The sequence below is a fragment of the Trachurus trachurus genome, assembly GCF_905171665.1.
Source record: "Trachurus trachurus genome assembly, chromosome: 14".
Classification (NCBI taxonomy): Eukaryota; Metazoa; Chordata; class Actinopteri; order Carangiformes; family Carangidae; genus Trachurus; species Trachurus trachurus.
In genome coordinates this window covers 24749359-24765792 of record NC_139903.1, presented here as the reverse complement: position 1 = coordinate 24765792, position 16434 = coordinate 24749359, and the positions used below count along the sequence as shown (strand labels likewise).

The 16434-nt window shown below is 44.8% G+C and overlaps 1 protein-coding gene across 2 annotated transcripts in view; it reads left to right on the top strand.

Moving 5' to 3' along the window:
- The first annotated feature begins 5523 nt into the window (after nucleotides 1-5523).
- Nucleotides 5524-16434, top strand: part of stard13a (StAR related lipid transfer domain containing 13a) — a 28164-nt gene continuing 17253 nt past the window's right edge. The window contains exon 1 of one of the 2 annotated variants that reach the window (XM_083986843.1): nucleotides 5524-5755. In XM_083986843.1, coding sequence (XP_083842969.1) covers nucleotides 5632-5755 — 124 coding nt within the window. In that variant the 5' untranslated portion in view covers nucleotides 5524-5631. Of the gene's footprint in view, nucleotides 5756-10404; nucleotides 10559-16434 lie in introns of those variants that run through there. The other variant, XM_083986845.1, reaches the window with a different exon arrangement.

Genomic DNA, 16434 nt, shown 5'->3' with positions numbered 1-16434 from the left:
TTAAAAGCCCAAATAATATACTTAGAAAAAAAAAAGAAGAATTTTAGAGGATTTATTCATTTTAAAAACCACATATTTCAGTGGTGCAGTGATGTGATCTGTGATAGACTGGAAACCTACACAGATAAGCTAATGGATGGATGGATTTTAATTCAATTTCAGTAAAATTTTTCATTTACCTTATCAATGTGGATGGACGGCACATCAGATATTGCTTCAAAATGAAAAATAATGAAAAAGCGCTGCAGCAATTTGAGTTAGGGTTATGGTTCAGCTCTCAAATTAACAGCTTTACTGCAGCCTTTACTGAAAATGTTGTCAGCATTTGTGTTAATGAACGGTTGCTGTTGGCTACACAGGAAACCTGTTGACTGCTCACTGATGGAGGCTGTAAAATCACAGTGTTTCTCCTTTTCCGTTGGGGGGGCGGCAGTGGCTCAGGTGGTAGAGCGGGTCGTCCAATGATCAGAGGGTTGGCGGTTCGAATCCCGCTCTGTCCCGGGTGCTGCCGTAGTGTCCTTGGGCAAGACACCTTACCCACCTTGCTCCTGATGGGTCGTGGTTAGCACCTTGCATGGCAGCTCCCGCCATCAGTGTGTGAATGTGTGTGGGAATGGGTGAATGTGATGTATGATATACTGTAAAGCGCTTTGGGTATCGTTTCCGATGGAAAAGCGCTATATAAAATACAGACCATTTACCATTTAAAGACAGACGCAGAGAAAAGAGAGCGATGCTTATTGGTCCTCAGATTTCAGATTAACTTCGCAGTGGAACAGCCCTGTGTGAAAGTTAAAATAGTGATCCTTCACATGTCTCCGGCCTCCTCTTTTTTTACCGCGGCAGATTCATTTTCTCCCTGTAAATTTCCCCCAAGTTGTAAATGTTCAAAAGGATTTAAGAAAACACAGAGAATGTCAGCGATACTTAATCCTCCGCTCCTCAGAGTTATGTCAGAGTGTTCTGATTATAAGCCAGTTGTGTCTGTAGTTGGCCGCGATAATGTGTTAAAATCCCTTAATCCTGCGGCCACACACATGATAGCGTTTGCACAGGGAGCACAGGTCACTGGGTTTTGTGCGTGTGTGTATGCAAAGTGAAAATACATATATGTTCACACACGAGTTTGTGTACTTTGTGCTTTATGTTGGGTTCACGCTACACTTTGGTGTTTACCCTGTCAGGTGGAATCATACAAACCCCATCTGACAGTGTAAAGGACAGCACTCATGCACTCTGCCACACACACACTATATTTCTACTATAAATATTGTTTTATAGAAAATGGCTCAGGCGTGCTCTTTTCCTTTTTGAGAACACTGCACTAATAATATTTGTGTGGAATCACATCCAACAGGTGATTTGTTTCCATCGTTTCTGCTCCAAGACGTAACGGCACTCATTTATTAAACACACAGCCTGTCCATATATCAAACACACAGTCGTTCAAAGCAAAATCTCATCATGACGTCCATATTTTTGCTCAGCTGAATAAAAGGAGACAGGAAATCTCTCTCCTATTTAGCAGCCACCTGTGTAATATTAACCTACTTAACATTTCTGGTACCATTTACCCAAATATTATCTCACAGTGACCTACTATCCTGGATTTGCTTTCGTGATTTTTAAATGGATGGGGCTTTATACTGCCATCGTTGAAGAGAGTTGAATTAGAGCATGGAGCCGTAGCAACAGGGCACGCTGCTTTAAGATCAAGCTTTTAAACTATAAAGCTGCTCCCGATGGGAAACAACTTCAGTGCTCCTCCTCAGCACAGATTCTCAGAGTCTCTGAAATTCCTCTGGAGAAATAAAAGGTTGTTCTCTCCAGAAGTCGCTCTGTTTTTTGTGATCATTGTGACACTGCTGCAAAACCTTGTCACATGGTGCTGTCAACCGGGTTGATGGCAACACCATGAAATATGATTCACATCATTTTCACTCTCTTTTAACAATTCAGTTCAGTCCCTGTGTATTGAATGCAGATTTTCCATTCTGAACAGGCCTTTCCTTTCATTTGTCACTTGTCTAAATGATAGACAGGCAGAGGCACATGGGTATGTGTGCAGGAAGTGGTACATCAAGTTGTGTCTCCATCCTGAATGTTTGAGGCATTTCATGTCAATCCTTTGTTCTTTTGTTCTGCAGCGTTCACATATTTCATTTTATACTTTCCATTTAATTTATGTCTGTAGAATCTATCTATCTATCTATCTATCTATCTATCTATCTATCTATCTATCTATCTATCTATCTATCTATCTATCTATCTATCTATCTATCTATCTATCTATCTATCTATCTATCTATCTATCTATCTATCTATCTATCTATCTCGTGTCTGTCTGTGTCCTCTTGAGATTTTTCTTGCTTGGTTTGCAAGAGTCTCACAAACATAAGAGGTCGTGCTTGTATCTTGTGTGACTCCCTGTAAATCAGGTGTCAGTCCATCTTGCACCATTTCCACAGCACATACAGTCCCTGGTTCAGTTCTGCTCTATTCTCTTTTCTCTCCGATCCTCAGTTCCACCGCCTCCTGTCTGCTTTTTCTGTCCTCTCCTCAACGTGATGAACACCCTCCCACTCAAAATCCGAGGCTTCACGCCAGCAAACAATACCTACATCATTTTTTTAAGGGAACACTGGCATCACTGCTCACAAATCAAAGCCATGTGCCTGCATATGTCGTGGTCTCGTTCCAGGTGGAGATCCAAACTCACAAATCAGGCTGGTTGAACCGTTTCACATGTTTGCATCTGTTGTTCTTTCTTCATATGTTGGGCTATGAAGCAGAAGCTTGTATTCAGTCATACTTGACAAGAGCTGGAACAACAACAGTCATAGTTGGTTTTCAGGAAACACACTCTTAATGTCCTTAGATTTCAGATTCATGGTTGGACAAAAGAAGACATCTGGAGAATTCACTATTTACTCTTTGGATTAAACAGTCAATCAAGGAAATAATTTTAATCAACGGTTAAAATAATTGTTAGTTGTAGCTATTGAGGTTGAATTTGCAATATCTGCACACAAACTTCAATCTGACCTTTAAGAGGCAGAATTGTCACGTCATCTTTCTAGTAACAATTAGCTCTGAATATTAAAAAAAAAAAAAAAAACTCATGTCATATGTCAATAGTCATTAAAAACACATTTAATTCATTCATTCATTTATTCATCTGCCTCTGTTTTCAGGTCCATATGTTTCTACATCCCACATAGCTACGTTCTCATGGACCTGATATCTTAGTAACACCTTGACAGAACTTCTTCAAATTTGAAAAAAACATCCAGTAGGAGTTAAAGATAAACTGCTTAGATTTTGGTGACCAAAGGTCAAAAGTTAAGGTCACACTAAACATTATATTGGTATTGTGAAAGCAATATTTTGAGAATTCCTCAATTCAAATTTGGCACAAATCCTCAATTGGATTCAAACATGAACTGATTGACAGTCAATGGTCAAAGGTCAAAGTGACCTCACAAAACTTTTTTTTCAGGGTAAAACATTAGTTTATTCCATGAAATGTGTCATGTGGCATATTTTCTTGCTTCTGCTTGTCTGTCCGCTCCTCCTCCTTCTTCCCTTGACTCCTCCTGTCTTCTCATTGTTCATCAATCTTTCCTCTGAACCATTTCGCTAACTCAGGCAAATACATGACCGGGGTCTGTGCAGCTACTGTACTGTTACTGGACACCAGGCCACTGCAGGACAGGGCAGAGCAGGGCGGGGAAAGTTGGATCATGGATCCCAACTTCAGTCACCTCCCTCCTCAACATGTGTGCTGTATGTTTGAATCAGTCTGAATTTACTGCAGAAGCCACATTTTAGGTGAAGACTGCAGCGATTATTCATAGCTCCAATTCTAAAGCAGTGGTATCCTGTGTCCCGATAACTTCAGGAGTCTGCTGACTGGTCGGCATGTCAAACGAGCTTCGACAGGCTGAAATGTTGAATCAGGGCTTTGCTCATGGATCCATGTTGACGCGGAACTCAACACCACAAAACAGGACATCCGACGGTGTGGAGCAGGCGGCAGCTGAGGAGCGTCCTGGCCGCTCTGACCACTCTGTCTGGCATTCCTGGGATAACATGGGAGAAACTCTGAGCTCAGAGAGAAATTCCCAAAACTCTTGACCTGTCAGGAAGGGGGGGGGGGGGGGGGGGGGGGGGGGGGGGGGGGGGGCACAAAGAGAGACACCTCAGATGACTGACATTGGTGCGCTTTCACTTCAGGTTTTCAGGCTAATTTCTGCATCTCTGCTGTAACTCATTCGACAAAAAGACACATTCAGTCATATCATGATGCAGTCCACAAAAAAAATCCTCTGATACACGTGAATGCCTTGGATTCCTTTGTCCATGTTGTTGTGTTTTTCATATTTCTGTGGATAACTGGCAGATCAGACAACTTTAATATCCCAGGAAGACATTTCCAAACTTTTATTACATGCAGCCTCTTGAATATGCGGTTTCCTGTTGTTGCAGATAAGATAAGACAAGATAAGATAAGATAAGTCTTTTCTCATCCCTCAGAGGGGAAATTTAGAGAAACTTTAGGGGGGAAAAATGCATTTAATTATTTTAACTACTTTAAATTGTATACATAACCTGAATTAGAATTGGACATCAACATTACAAGCACATGTAGGCTAAATAAAATACAAAACAAAGATTATTTCATCAGGTCGAATAGACATACCACTAGCTCTGGTAACATGAGTTTTATAGTGGGTACTATTTACTTTTATTTCTTTAAGGTCTGAAACATTAGTCAAGTGGAAAAGGCGGGGAGGCAACATGAATAAATCGGTCACAGTGTGCTGGTACAGTGTGTACAGCTGCTGCCATCTGAGGTCCCGGGCTGGTGACTGGATGAGCAGCGATGCTAAGGAAAGCTGTTCCTGGCAGCACGGCTCAGCTGCAAGTTGTGTGTGCACAAGTGTGTGGCATGCCTCTGTGTGTGTTATTAGTGTGTGTCAGGGGATTGAAAGAGATCCTTGTTTGGGTGAGTGGGTGGGTTTGTGTCGTGGAGAACATGTAGGATGAGTGTGTGTGTATGAGAGAGAGAGAGAGAGGGAGAGAGAGGGAGAGAGAGAGAGAGTCTTGCACATGGGGAGTGGGGAAACCGCCTCTCACATCTGGCTCTCCTTGTCAGAGCTCCAGCCTCTCATGCAGAAGTTGTGTTGAAACATTTCTCCACCTTCGCCCCACAAACACACACGAGTGTGTCCGCGGGGCCGGTGAAGCCGAGCTGCCGCATCAGACAGTGACATGAGAAGCGGCTCTGTGAGCAGCGGGTCCGGGTCCCGGCAGTAGGACCTCATCCGCCTCCGCTGGTGCAGGAGGGTGACGCAGCGCGAAAGGAGCTTATACAGTACCAGGTGAAGCGGTGACGACCATTGCGGCAGCAGGCAGGCAGGCAGGCAGCCCCCGGACGCAGCAGCCGGGACGCGCTCAGCAGCTTCCCCCCACCCCCTCCACCACAACCCCCTCCACCACCACCTCCAGCTCCAGCTCCGACTCCGCCGAGCCCGCTGACGCTCACACTGGAATAAAGACACCGAGGGAATAACGGGCGTTGACGGAGCGCTGGTTTCAGCCCGGGAATATGCGTCCGGCTGCGCCGCAATGACAAGCCAGCGAAAGTCTGCCAAGCTACAGCTGCGGCGGTCGATCAGCGAGCAGCTGAGGGACTCCACGTCCAAGGCTTGGGATCTGCTGTGGAGGAATGTCCGGGAGAGGCGGCTGGCAGGTTAGAGAGCCGAACCCAGTGGACCGGGGGAAACTTAATGTGAATGTGCGGGGTTGAGTTTATTGTCATTCAAAGTGACACATGTCAGTCAAGTAGATCCATTAGACTCCATACTAACACAGGCTAAACACACATACACATACACATACACATACACATACACACACATGTTTGATCTCTGACCTCATGAATATTTGACCTCACTTGTCACTGTTGCATTAATAGAACATAAAGGCTCTGATAAATAACAGCCATTAAGATATTGGAGGACAGAAGTTTATCTGCATACAGCCTCTGTGTTGTGCTCGTGGTGGTGGCATGCGCAGCGCGCTCCCTGATATTTCGGGGGAAGGTCATTGTCAAATTTAGTGCCCAAACCAGCAAAGGCATGTGCAGGGGACGGGACGGGACAGGAGGAGTCCGGCCAGTGTGTCAGATGCCAGCAGAAGACCAGCATTTGTTGTTCCAGCCCTGGGAGAATGGTTTCATTTTGCTTCTTGAATTGTCCGGAGCTCGGCGGGGATTTAAGGGAGTTTGGGTTTCGGATTTCTTCTATATATCTGCACGGAGTATAAATAACACTCTCATGTGCGCGCCAATGCACCAAGTTTTGGAGGGTCAGCCAGTTTGCTCCGTGGCCTGGATGCGCAGAGTTAGATGTCTATCTGTCTCAACTGTGCGTCAGAGAGGGAGGGGGGAGAGAGGGAGGGAGACAGAGAGAGATGGAGAGATGCAGGCAACTGCAGCTGTCTCCTCGCTTTAATATAATTACTGAGATACCCGCCTCTTCAGCAAATTAAGCGACGAACATTCCCACATTCACAACGACACTATAAACCTACAGGCCACGATATGTCGGTCAGAGCCGCTGCGCCTGGGGGACCTATCACAGCACAGTATGGGATCAGTCTGGAAATGCTATAGCCATACCTAAAGACTGTTTTAACCATTGCATGATGGGTAATTACTAAGTGTGATGAATATTGCTTTGGCGATTAATAAGAGAAAATGGAGCATCTGAGAACACCTGCTGCCCCACTAATCCTCTTTCCCCTTATTTCTCACCCCCTTTATCCTGTCCTCCAGCCAGAGCCCAAAACCCCCTTAAACCCCCACAGCACCTCCCCCCTCCTCCCCTCACCCCGCTGCTTAACCCATCAGCTCACAAGGCACACAGTTCACATCTGTCTGGATCAGATTTGGAGAAAGGGGGGGGCTTACGGGGGATCCTTAAAATGTGCACATCTGGCCTTACCGTTATGCTGGTGTTCAGCTTTGAACAACTATGGATTTGTGAAAGCAAAATGGAAAATATTCACGCTGAGGGTCAGGACAGATGTTTTTAGTTTGAAGCTGTTGGATTTATGTGTTTATTTGTCATCCCTGATTCAAGGAGAAACGTGTTAATGAGCTGGAGATTTCTCCCGTCAAGTTTTTTTCTTTTCTTTTTTGCAACATAACAAAATCAAATGAAGAGGAAGCAAAAAAGAGACACAATAACAAACAGACAACAGCTCATGAAGCAGAGAGCTAAGGCAGGGAAGGAAAACATGTTAGAAACAGTGTGAGATGCTGTGGTGGACACAGATGGACAGATCAGGGTCCTGATGATGATGATGATGATGATGATGACTGCTGAAACTGGCTCTGTGGCCAAGTTGATCTGATTACGTTTATAGCTCCATTCAATCACCTGTGTGTTTGTGCGCGCGTGTGAGAAATGAGAGTTCACAGTAGCACCTGGGTTTAGTTGTAATCCTGATGACTTTTAGGTTAGAGGTGGGGGTCGCTGCTCCCTGTGCGTGTGGGATTTATGGGTCTTAGTTGCTTCAGTGTGTGTGTGTGTGTGTGTGTGTGTGTGTGTGTGTGTGTGTGTGTGTTTGGGATAGTTAGAAAACAGATGCATCCATTCTCTCATTATGTAGTTGTCACTGCCATAGTAAAGTAGTAATGAGTGTATAATTGAGTCCTTATCACGGCTGGGTGTCTCAGGGCTTCCTGCCCATCAGAGATGACTTCTTAGTATTAGTAATGAGTGCATTCAGAGTAAAGCTGTCATAAATAATCTCAAGGCTGTATCAATAAATGGAGGTGTCATCATTAGCTCAGCTTTTGGCAACGTTTCAAAAACATAAATATCCTCATGTGTCTCCAACACAAAACATGTTTACCATCATCCTGTGTGTGTGTGTGTGTGTGTGTGTGTGTGTGTGTGTGTGTGTGTGTGTGTGTGTGTGTGTGTGTGTGTGTGTGTGTGTGTGTGTGTGTGTGTGTGTGTGTGTGTGTGTGTGTGTGTGTGTGTGTGTGTGTGTGTGTGTGTGTATTAAGAGGAAACACATTTTAATATGACACCTTTATGACTCGTTTCATTTTTGCTTGGTCACAGTTTAAGTTTTTTTTTTTTTTTTTTTTTTAACCTTTTGAGCCTGGGATCATAGCTGTAAGTCTCAGGCTTAAACATTGAAGATGACCAGGAGTGAAGCTTAGAAACAAACCAGACTGTGGAGCTCAGGTTTGGCTCCATTAGAGTCATAAATAATGTCATAAAGCACTTTTCACAATAAAAGCTGCAGCATTTTCCTAATTGTTTCTTCACTTTTGCTCACATCTTTGTGAGAGGCATCAATAAACAAACTCTGTTGTGCTGCAGAGACGTTAACTCAGACAACTTTAGCTGCTTTTTCAATCCACTCTTCAGTTTCCTCCCCGCCTTGACCGGGTGTAACTGAGACGTAGTGATGGTTATTATATTACAGAGTGCCTACTACAGCCCTGCCCTGTGCCAGTCCATTTACACACATCTATTTAGCTCACTATCACTCCACAGATCCAGCCTGCTGTGTCCCGCAGCAGTACTAATGTTTGCTCAGAGCTCTCTGCAGTGTTTCACCTTATTTTGTCAGTGTATCCAGGCTGATGTTTTTCTTTTTCTTTTCTTTTTTCAGAGATAGCCTCCAGAGGGCAGTCTAGTCCAATCAAATCAAATTACAGATTTAATATTTCACAACTTCACTGACTTTGTTTGACTGGGCTCGACTCTGTGTATGTGATTAATGTGCGTTTCTGAGATTTCACATTGTTCACTCACAGCTTTCTGACAGCGTACGACCTCCAGACTAAAAACCCTCTCTACTGTAAGATCAGGTGTGCTTCTGTGTGTGTGTGAGTGAGTGCTGACCTAAAATTGACTTTACCGTGACCTACTTTTCACGTGCAACCCCATCCCTCTCTTACCCCCTGCCTATCATACTCCTAAAGCGAATTAAAATGACCCCCCTACGCCTTCTGGTCCTGGCACATCACCATCCTGCCAAACTAGGTCAAAATATGAACTTTGCCTCCTCTTCGCCGCATTCCATACGTTTATCCACTAACTCGGTTACTGTATGGCAACGCTCAGCCACACGTTGCATTCAGACAGCAGTCCGCTCTGCTTCCTGCAGCTGCTTTACAACAGGTTTGTGTTGGATGTGTTTCCTGTCCGAGTCCCAGGCAGCGAGGGGACGTGGGGGTGGCGATCAGTTATGTTAAATATCATGTGGTATGAACTTGATGATGTGGATTAGAGAACACTCCTCAATGGCCTTACAGTCCTACTCAGCATTAGCAACAATAGCTATACATTCCTCAGCGCACAGTCACACACCCACATACTCTCTATTGTTCTGCCCCTTCCCTCTTCACATTAGGATATGGCCGCTGGGACAGTGTTTTTTTTTTTTCTCCCGGCCTATCCCTTCACTGATCGCATCTCGCATCTCTGATATGCCCCTTCTCACACTCTCAAACATGCACACGCACACACACACACACACACACACACACACACACACACACACACACACACACACAGACATATGCCCCAGGCGTGTACCAAATTGTGTCTTTGGCAGGAGTTCAGGAAGCAGACCACTGCTCCCTCAGCTCTCCTGCCATTGGCCGCCGGTCATGTGACCATAGGAAAGACTTTGTGGAAGCAAGAGTTTGTGAGTCTTCCTCCCATCTCAGCTGAGAAGTCAGCATGTGTTAGAGAGTGTGTGCATGTGCGTGGGGGGGAAGAGAGAGAGAAAGAGAGAGAGAGAGAGAAGGTCGGTCATCTGAGTCAGGTGGTGTGATGAGGCTTGTGTGTTTGTTTCACTGTGGTGAGCCGGAGGGAGGAGGCGGGTGGGGGAGCTGATTGGGCTTCCAGTGAGGGCATGTCAGAGGCAGGAATTCACTAGGAGTGCTCACACAACAACTCATCAGGGCGAGAGGGAGGACGGCTCGTAGGTTAGCGGGGATTACACTGTTACGTTATGGAGGCTGTGGACAGCAGCAGAGTGCAGGTTATGGATGATGCGGACAGCGTGGCTGCCTCGGCACACTGTGGAGGTGCAGACCTGCTAAACGCCTGCAGCAACGAAGAGACGGCAAACAACTATGTGGACACTGAGGACAATGCAAGTGCAACAGAAACCACAGATGAAGATATCAACAGGAAAATCCAACGCCCTGCAAGCCCAACCATCATGGAGGACTCGGAGAGTGCTGACACTGTTGGTGCTGAGGAGAGCACATGCCAGGCTGCTGACGTGACAGACAGCAGGGGGGCGGAAAACGATGACACCGCGGACAGCATGGACGAAAGCGGCAAGGGCGACAGTAGCGACGGAGACAGCACCAACGAGACGGCCTGCCTGGAGGCCATGACCCCCGACGGGCAGGACTTCTACCTGAGGCTGGGCGACACCCCTCTGCGGCGCTCGGCCCTGCGCCTCTCACGCATCATTGCCCGCCAGCAGCTGCTGCGGAGGCTGGCACAAGGTATAGACGTAGACAGAGTTAACGGCAGAGTTGTGATGTGTTATAATGTTGGAATATGGAAGTGGTTTTACAGTGACTTGAATTTGACCTGTTGGGGTCAAGAAAAGGAGGAAGGATGTTATCAACTGATGTTGTTTTGTTCACATCACTGTGGTTTTCTCCCTCCAGATGTGCTGTTTTTACAGGAGGGAGATGAAACTTGAGTTATGTTGATGATTTTGAACTCTTCACCTCCTCGTCCAGTCAGAGATAGAGAAGAGATGTGGGCGCAGAGTCAAACAATGTAAGCGCTGATAAAGAAAGTGTGTTGAAACAGAGGAAGGGAGTTCATGTGAGATTCTGTCTGATTTCAGTTCAATATTTTATAATTATTTCATATTCTAAGAGGAGTGACTCTCGAGGCAGCCGCTCTATCTTCAGCTCCATCATAGTCTTATACACTGAAGCTCGACTCGTCCTTCTGCTTTTACTCAGTGAGGACACATGGAGCCATTTCTTCTTTCGCAGATTCAGTCTTTCATAACCACGAAAGCAGGGATAACCAGCCCTAAAGGCCCGTGTTGCTGTGTTATTGTTTTTGTCTGTGTCTCTCCTTCCAAACTCATCAGCTTTGTATTCCATGCTAACTTCCTCCACTTCCTGTCACATGACTCATGTTTCCCGGGGAGTAAACAGAACATCCTGACGCTCAGTGCAGCAGCTTCAGGCTGCTCCAGAGTTACTCTCCTCCGTACGCGCTGGTTTTTTCCAGGTGTGACGTTCATGTGCGTAAAAAAAAACACACCAGGTAACGTGTGTGTTTTTGTTTCTGATGACTCTGGTGTGATGAAGCAGCAGGAGCATGTCAAGTCTTGTGTCAGGCGGTTTTTATTTTCTCTCGCTGCTAATAAATTGGAGAGCGAGAGAGACATTGAGTGTTATGGCAGGTGAGGAATGTAGATGGAGGAGCAAGTTTATGCCTGTGCTGCGTTTGGGTGATGGTCTGACTTCATTTAACTTTCACTCCCTGCCTCCTGCACTTGCCTCTTTTCTTGCAATCCTCCCTCTGTCTCTGTCTCACACGCGCACTCACACACACGCACACTCCTCAGTTGCATTCCACGTCTCAGCAGCTGCTCGACTGTCAGACAGACTTAAATAAAAAAGAACTCGGTGACCTAACAAAACCTGCATCTGATTCTTCTCAAAAAGCAGTAGTTTTTGATTCACGTCTTCTTCACGTGGCCTCTCAAACTGATGACCTCAAGCAGCTGTTGTCAATGCATTTACGATCACAGTCACACAATGGCCGTATTTAACACCGCTGCGTGGAGTTACACTGTGAGCCACCTGCTCAACAGCGCACACAGTGAAGCATTTCACCAAGAAGCCTGACGACTCCCTCAGGGGATGATGGAGACCGAATCACAGCCAAGAGGTGGCCAGAAACATAACTCCAAAAGTTTGGTGGTTGTCCTATATAAGCAAAAGGTCATGGAACAAATTTGCCAGTCAACTTAAAGGGATAGTTCAACATTTTTGGCAAATTGGCCCATTGCCATAATCCCTATAGTTTTAGCAGTAGGTTTGTTACCTTTAATTGTTGGTGCAAACTGTTTTTAGAACAGTGGAGCAGAGCCGTGAGCTGCTCGGAGCTACGCTACGGAGGCTCATGGGATTTCTTGGTTTCCCTCATCAAACTCATCAAATACATAATCCAACAACTCCAAAACGCACTTGTGGACAAGTTGTGACCTGCACATTCACCACGCTATGAGATAATAACGGAACATTATGAGAGGTAAATTCATGCAAAACAGCTGATGCGCGTTCCCTTCAGGGGCAGTTTTTTGGCAAGCAGTCTCTGCATTTGCCTAGAAAACAACTCTATGAGATAATAACAGAACGTTATGTCTCGTTATGTTCTGTTATTATCGAGAGCGTTTTGGAGTTGTTGGATTGTGTATTTGATGAGTTTGATGAGGGAAACCAAGAAATCCCATTAGCCTCCGTAGCATAACTCTGAGCAGCTCGCGGCTCTGCTCCGCCGTTCTAAAAATAGCTTGCACCGACAATTAAAGGTGACAAACCTACTGCTAAGACTATAGGGATTATGGCAATGGGCCAATTTGCCAAAATGTTGAACTATCCCTTTAAAAGATGACAATATGTTAGTGTGATCACAACTGCTTTCAGTTTAGTTCAGAGCTAGTTGGACTGTAGTGACTGGGCTGATTGGTCAGGGATACTGTTGTTTTCCACAGCAGTGATATACACCTGTTTTTTTGTTTTTTGTTCAAACAAACTTTAAGCTGCCAACAGGTTTTCCTTGGCCGCACTGTGGAAAAATCACAATGTGCAGGAAGAGCCTTTACCCCGGGGAAAGTTCCTGCACATACCAACTTCTTAAAAAATAAAAAGTTCCTGGAGCTTTTGGTGGAAAGGGACCTATAGTCCCTGGTTCCCAAATCCATAACAAATATTCAGTTGGAGCAGGTTGTCAATACATGGTCTGTCCACACTGGAAAAGTAAAAAAAAAACAAAAAACAGGCAGAATTCATGTTTAAAAGAATTGTCTATGTGCGGTTGATGGATGCTATTTTCCCATGGTGCAATGCACAAAGGAAATGGAGGAGCTGCTCTCAGCTGCAAAGAATTAAAACAGGCCATTTTCACAGCAGACATTTTGTATGAAAAGGAGATTTGATGTAAATTTCATTAAACTTTGCAAACCTGCTCATCTATATAAGCATTCAGAATATTAGTTAATAGAGTTAACTATTTTTCCTGCTGTGGTAAACCTAAATGTGGAAAAAAATACAACTATTCAATCAGCACATTCAGCATGACATTCACAGGTTTCTGCTTGATTGACATGCACCTAAAGCATTGCATCATTTTCTGTTCGTATGTATTTACATCCATTTATATACTGGTATTGAATATGCAGTTGGTGTATAGTGTGGAAGCAGGGCACATTTTTGACGTTATTGATGCTGTTTCTGAAGCGTATTTCTTCTTTGGTGTTGATGGTGATGGAGAGCACTGTCTTTGGCCCAAAATCTCCCTCATGCTTTCATTTGAACTGAAAGGTGCATGGCGACTGTGAAATTCACTTTTACCCTCCTCACCACAGAGTCAGAGTCTCTGAACGGTTTATTCAGCTTGTTTATTCAGTCACTTAATGTTTGTCACCTGTCTGAATTTTTATTGAACGAAAGCTTTTCTTTATGAGCAGCTTCCACTTCATTGAGTGACTGTTCTCTCGCTCTATCACTCATGGCCGTGCTCACCACCACAACCACTGGTGCTCAGCCAGACCACAAGTGTACCGACTGCTGCTGCTCCGGGGCTAAGCACTCAATGATTTCCATTCAGCTCAAATCACTGAAAGACAAAAGGAATAAGTTGTGGCAACATACAAACAGTCATTTCACACTCTGCCTATAGTAACCACAGCCTTAATCCATACAGTAGTTTGACACAAATGTGAGATTAGGTTGCCATCAACATGCTGCTTTATCACCATCTGCTGGAGAAAAGGTGACATAACGACACCCACAGCTCGCTCACATCCAGTCTTGTCTCCTCCTATCACATCACGTCCCAGCAGCCTATTACTGCAGCGTATAGCTCACCATAACCCCGGTGCTCCTACAGTAATAACCACGGCTAACTGCTAACTCACCGCGGTCCTGCCAGGACCTGTCACGTTACATCCTGGTCCGTTCAGCCCTCAGTCAGTGACGAGCAGGAGACTCTGTGCCCGGACCTGCACTGAACTGATTCTGCTTTACAGTACATTCCTCAGGACTCAACATCATCACAGAGGAACCACACAGGACAGGACAGACATATTCCTCCCCCTCCCTTCCCCTCCCCCGTCACTCCTCCTCTGCCTTCTTCACTAGTTTTTTTTTTTCTTTATGACCTTTAAACATGAAGGACTAAGTGCTTTAGCTTATGTGGGAATATGGCTGCTTTCCAAGCATCCTGTGTGTATGTGTGTGTGTTTGTGTGTATGTGTGTAGTGTTGTAGGGACACTATGAGTGTTCATGCCTATGCAGTCTTTACAAACTAAGTTATTCTAGTCTCTTCTTTGTGATGTTTACGTCCTCTGGTTATCTAGTTAACTTTGACTGGAGCTATACATTTAAATGTAATGTTGTAAGACTGTGTGGTTCTCCTGTGTTACTGCTCATTAGTGTACCAGCTGAGTCCCACTGACATGTTCAGTCCAGGGACTTCCTGTTGCTGTTCTTAGCTCACATGCCGCTTTGGACGCTTGGGAAATTCAGGGCAGGAACTGATGTCATGCAAGGCACTTCAGGGTTCTTGAGACCCGGCGCTACACAGACGTAAGAGACTGAGAAAAGGCTGTTAGAAAGTCAAGGTTTCTGCTGCTGGATGAAAGGAAATGAAAGAATGAAAATGAAAGCTAGAGGACAGAGAGGCAAAGGCAAAGCTTTCAGAGACAAAAACAGGCCGTGAGGACATTGGGGTGCTTGTACTAGGTGTATTATGTAACATAGTGGGCACCCTGTTATGCAAGGAATTGCCTTACAGCCCCTTTTGTCCCATACATGGACGTCCACATTCACACACCCACACACACTCACACACACACACACACACACACACATACCATCTGTCTACCTACCCTGCTGTTGTCCTAGTGGCCCGCTGCCTGTTGTCATATATTCTGCGCTGCAGGAACGCAGCGACATGGAGTAGTCTGAAGGAAAAGCACGGTAGGCATCTTGGATTAGCTCCGCCTGACTGTGCGCAGCATTGGTGTGTTTTGTTGAACCACTAATAACTTGTTTGTGTACTAATTAATCTCTTGATTAAATTCTACACAGATGAATAGCAGCGCTTTGTTCCCACGTTGACAGGAGCTCTGCTGCTTGGCACCGTCGTGCAAAAAAACAAAGATGTATTGCCAATACCACAGGAACAAACACTGATGGAGTGCGCAACTTTGTGCTTTTTTAATATTTTTTAAAAACTTTACAATGGCTTCGTATGTAGTAATTAGTTTTGAATGCATCACTAGTTAAGTTGGTGTCAATGCAATTAGTGGATAGAGAGTATTGAGGTTCCTATGTAGCATAGTATGCAAAGGAAATAAGGATCAGGAGTGAATTTTGTATTTTCACTGCAGCACAAAAAACAATAATGCAGTTTAATGAAGACAAACAGAACAGAACTATGGAGATTTACTGCAGTTTTTACTTTACATGTATTCCTGGCTGTCACTATATGTAGGTAATACTGTACAGAAGAACCCAGAGAGGTAGACAATGGTTTTAAAAGCTTGCAAACAAGCTCAGATGAAAAACTACTGCGGTGGTGACTCAGTAATTTACGATGCTGTAACTGTAAATCTTGGATCATAAACAGTACGTTAGATTACAGAAATGTTTGGTGCGCTCAGATTCCCAGTTTAGACGAGGCTTTTGTCAACAAATCCGAATGAAAAGGTCAAAACCAACACTGTAGTTTTGAATAGTTTTTACCTCGCCCAGTCCGTCTGCAGGCCACTGCTTCCTTCTAAAGACAACAAATAGTTACGGTTCGCCCTGATGGACAATTTATGTTTGGACCGCTTCAAATTGGTTTTGACTCATGTCGTTGGCGATTTGTTTCATTTCCTGTTTTATTTTGTAATCGCTTCCTTTGTGTGTCTTGTGGTTATTTTACTTCCTGTCTTTGTCCCGTTTCCCTCCTCATACAGTCCTGCCCCGCCCTAATGTGTTTCACCTGTGCTCTACACCCTCATGTATTTTACTCTCTGTCTCTCAGTTCACACTCTTTTTTCTCTGTTGAACTTGAGTTTGGGAATTTGATGTTTCCTAGCATCCTCTTTGTTTTTGGGTTTCCTCGTTTAACTTA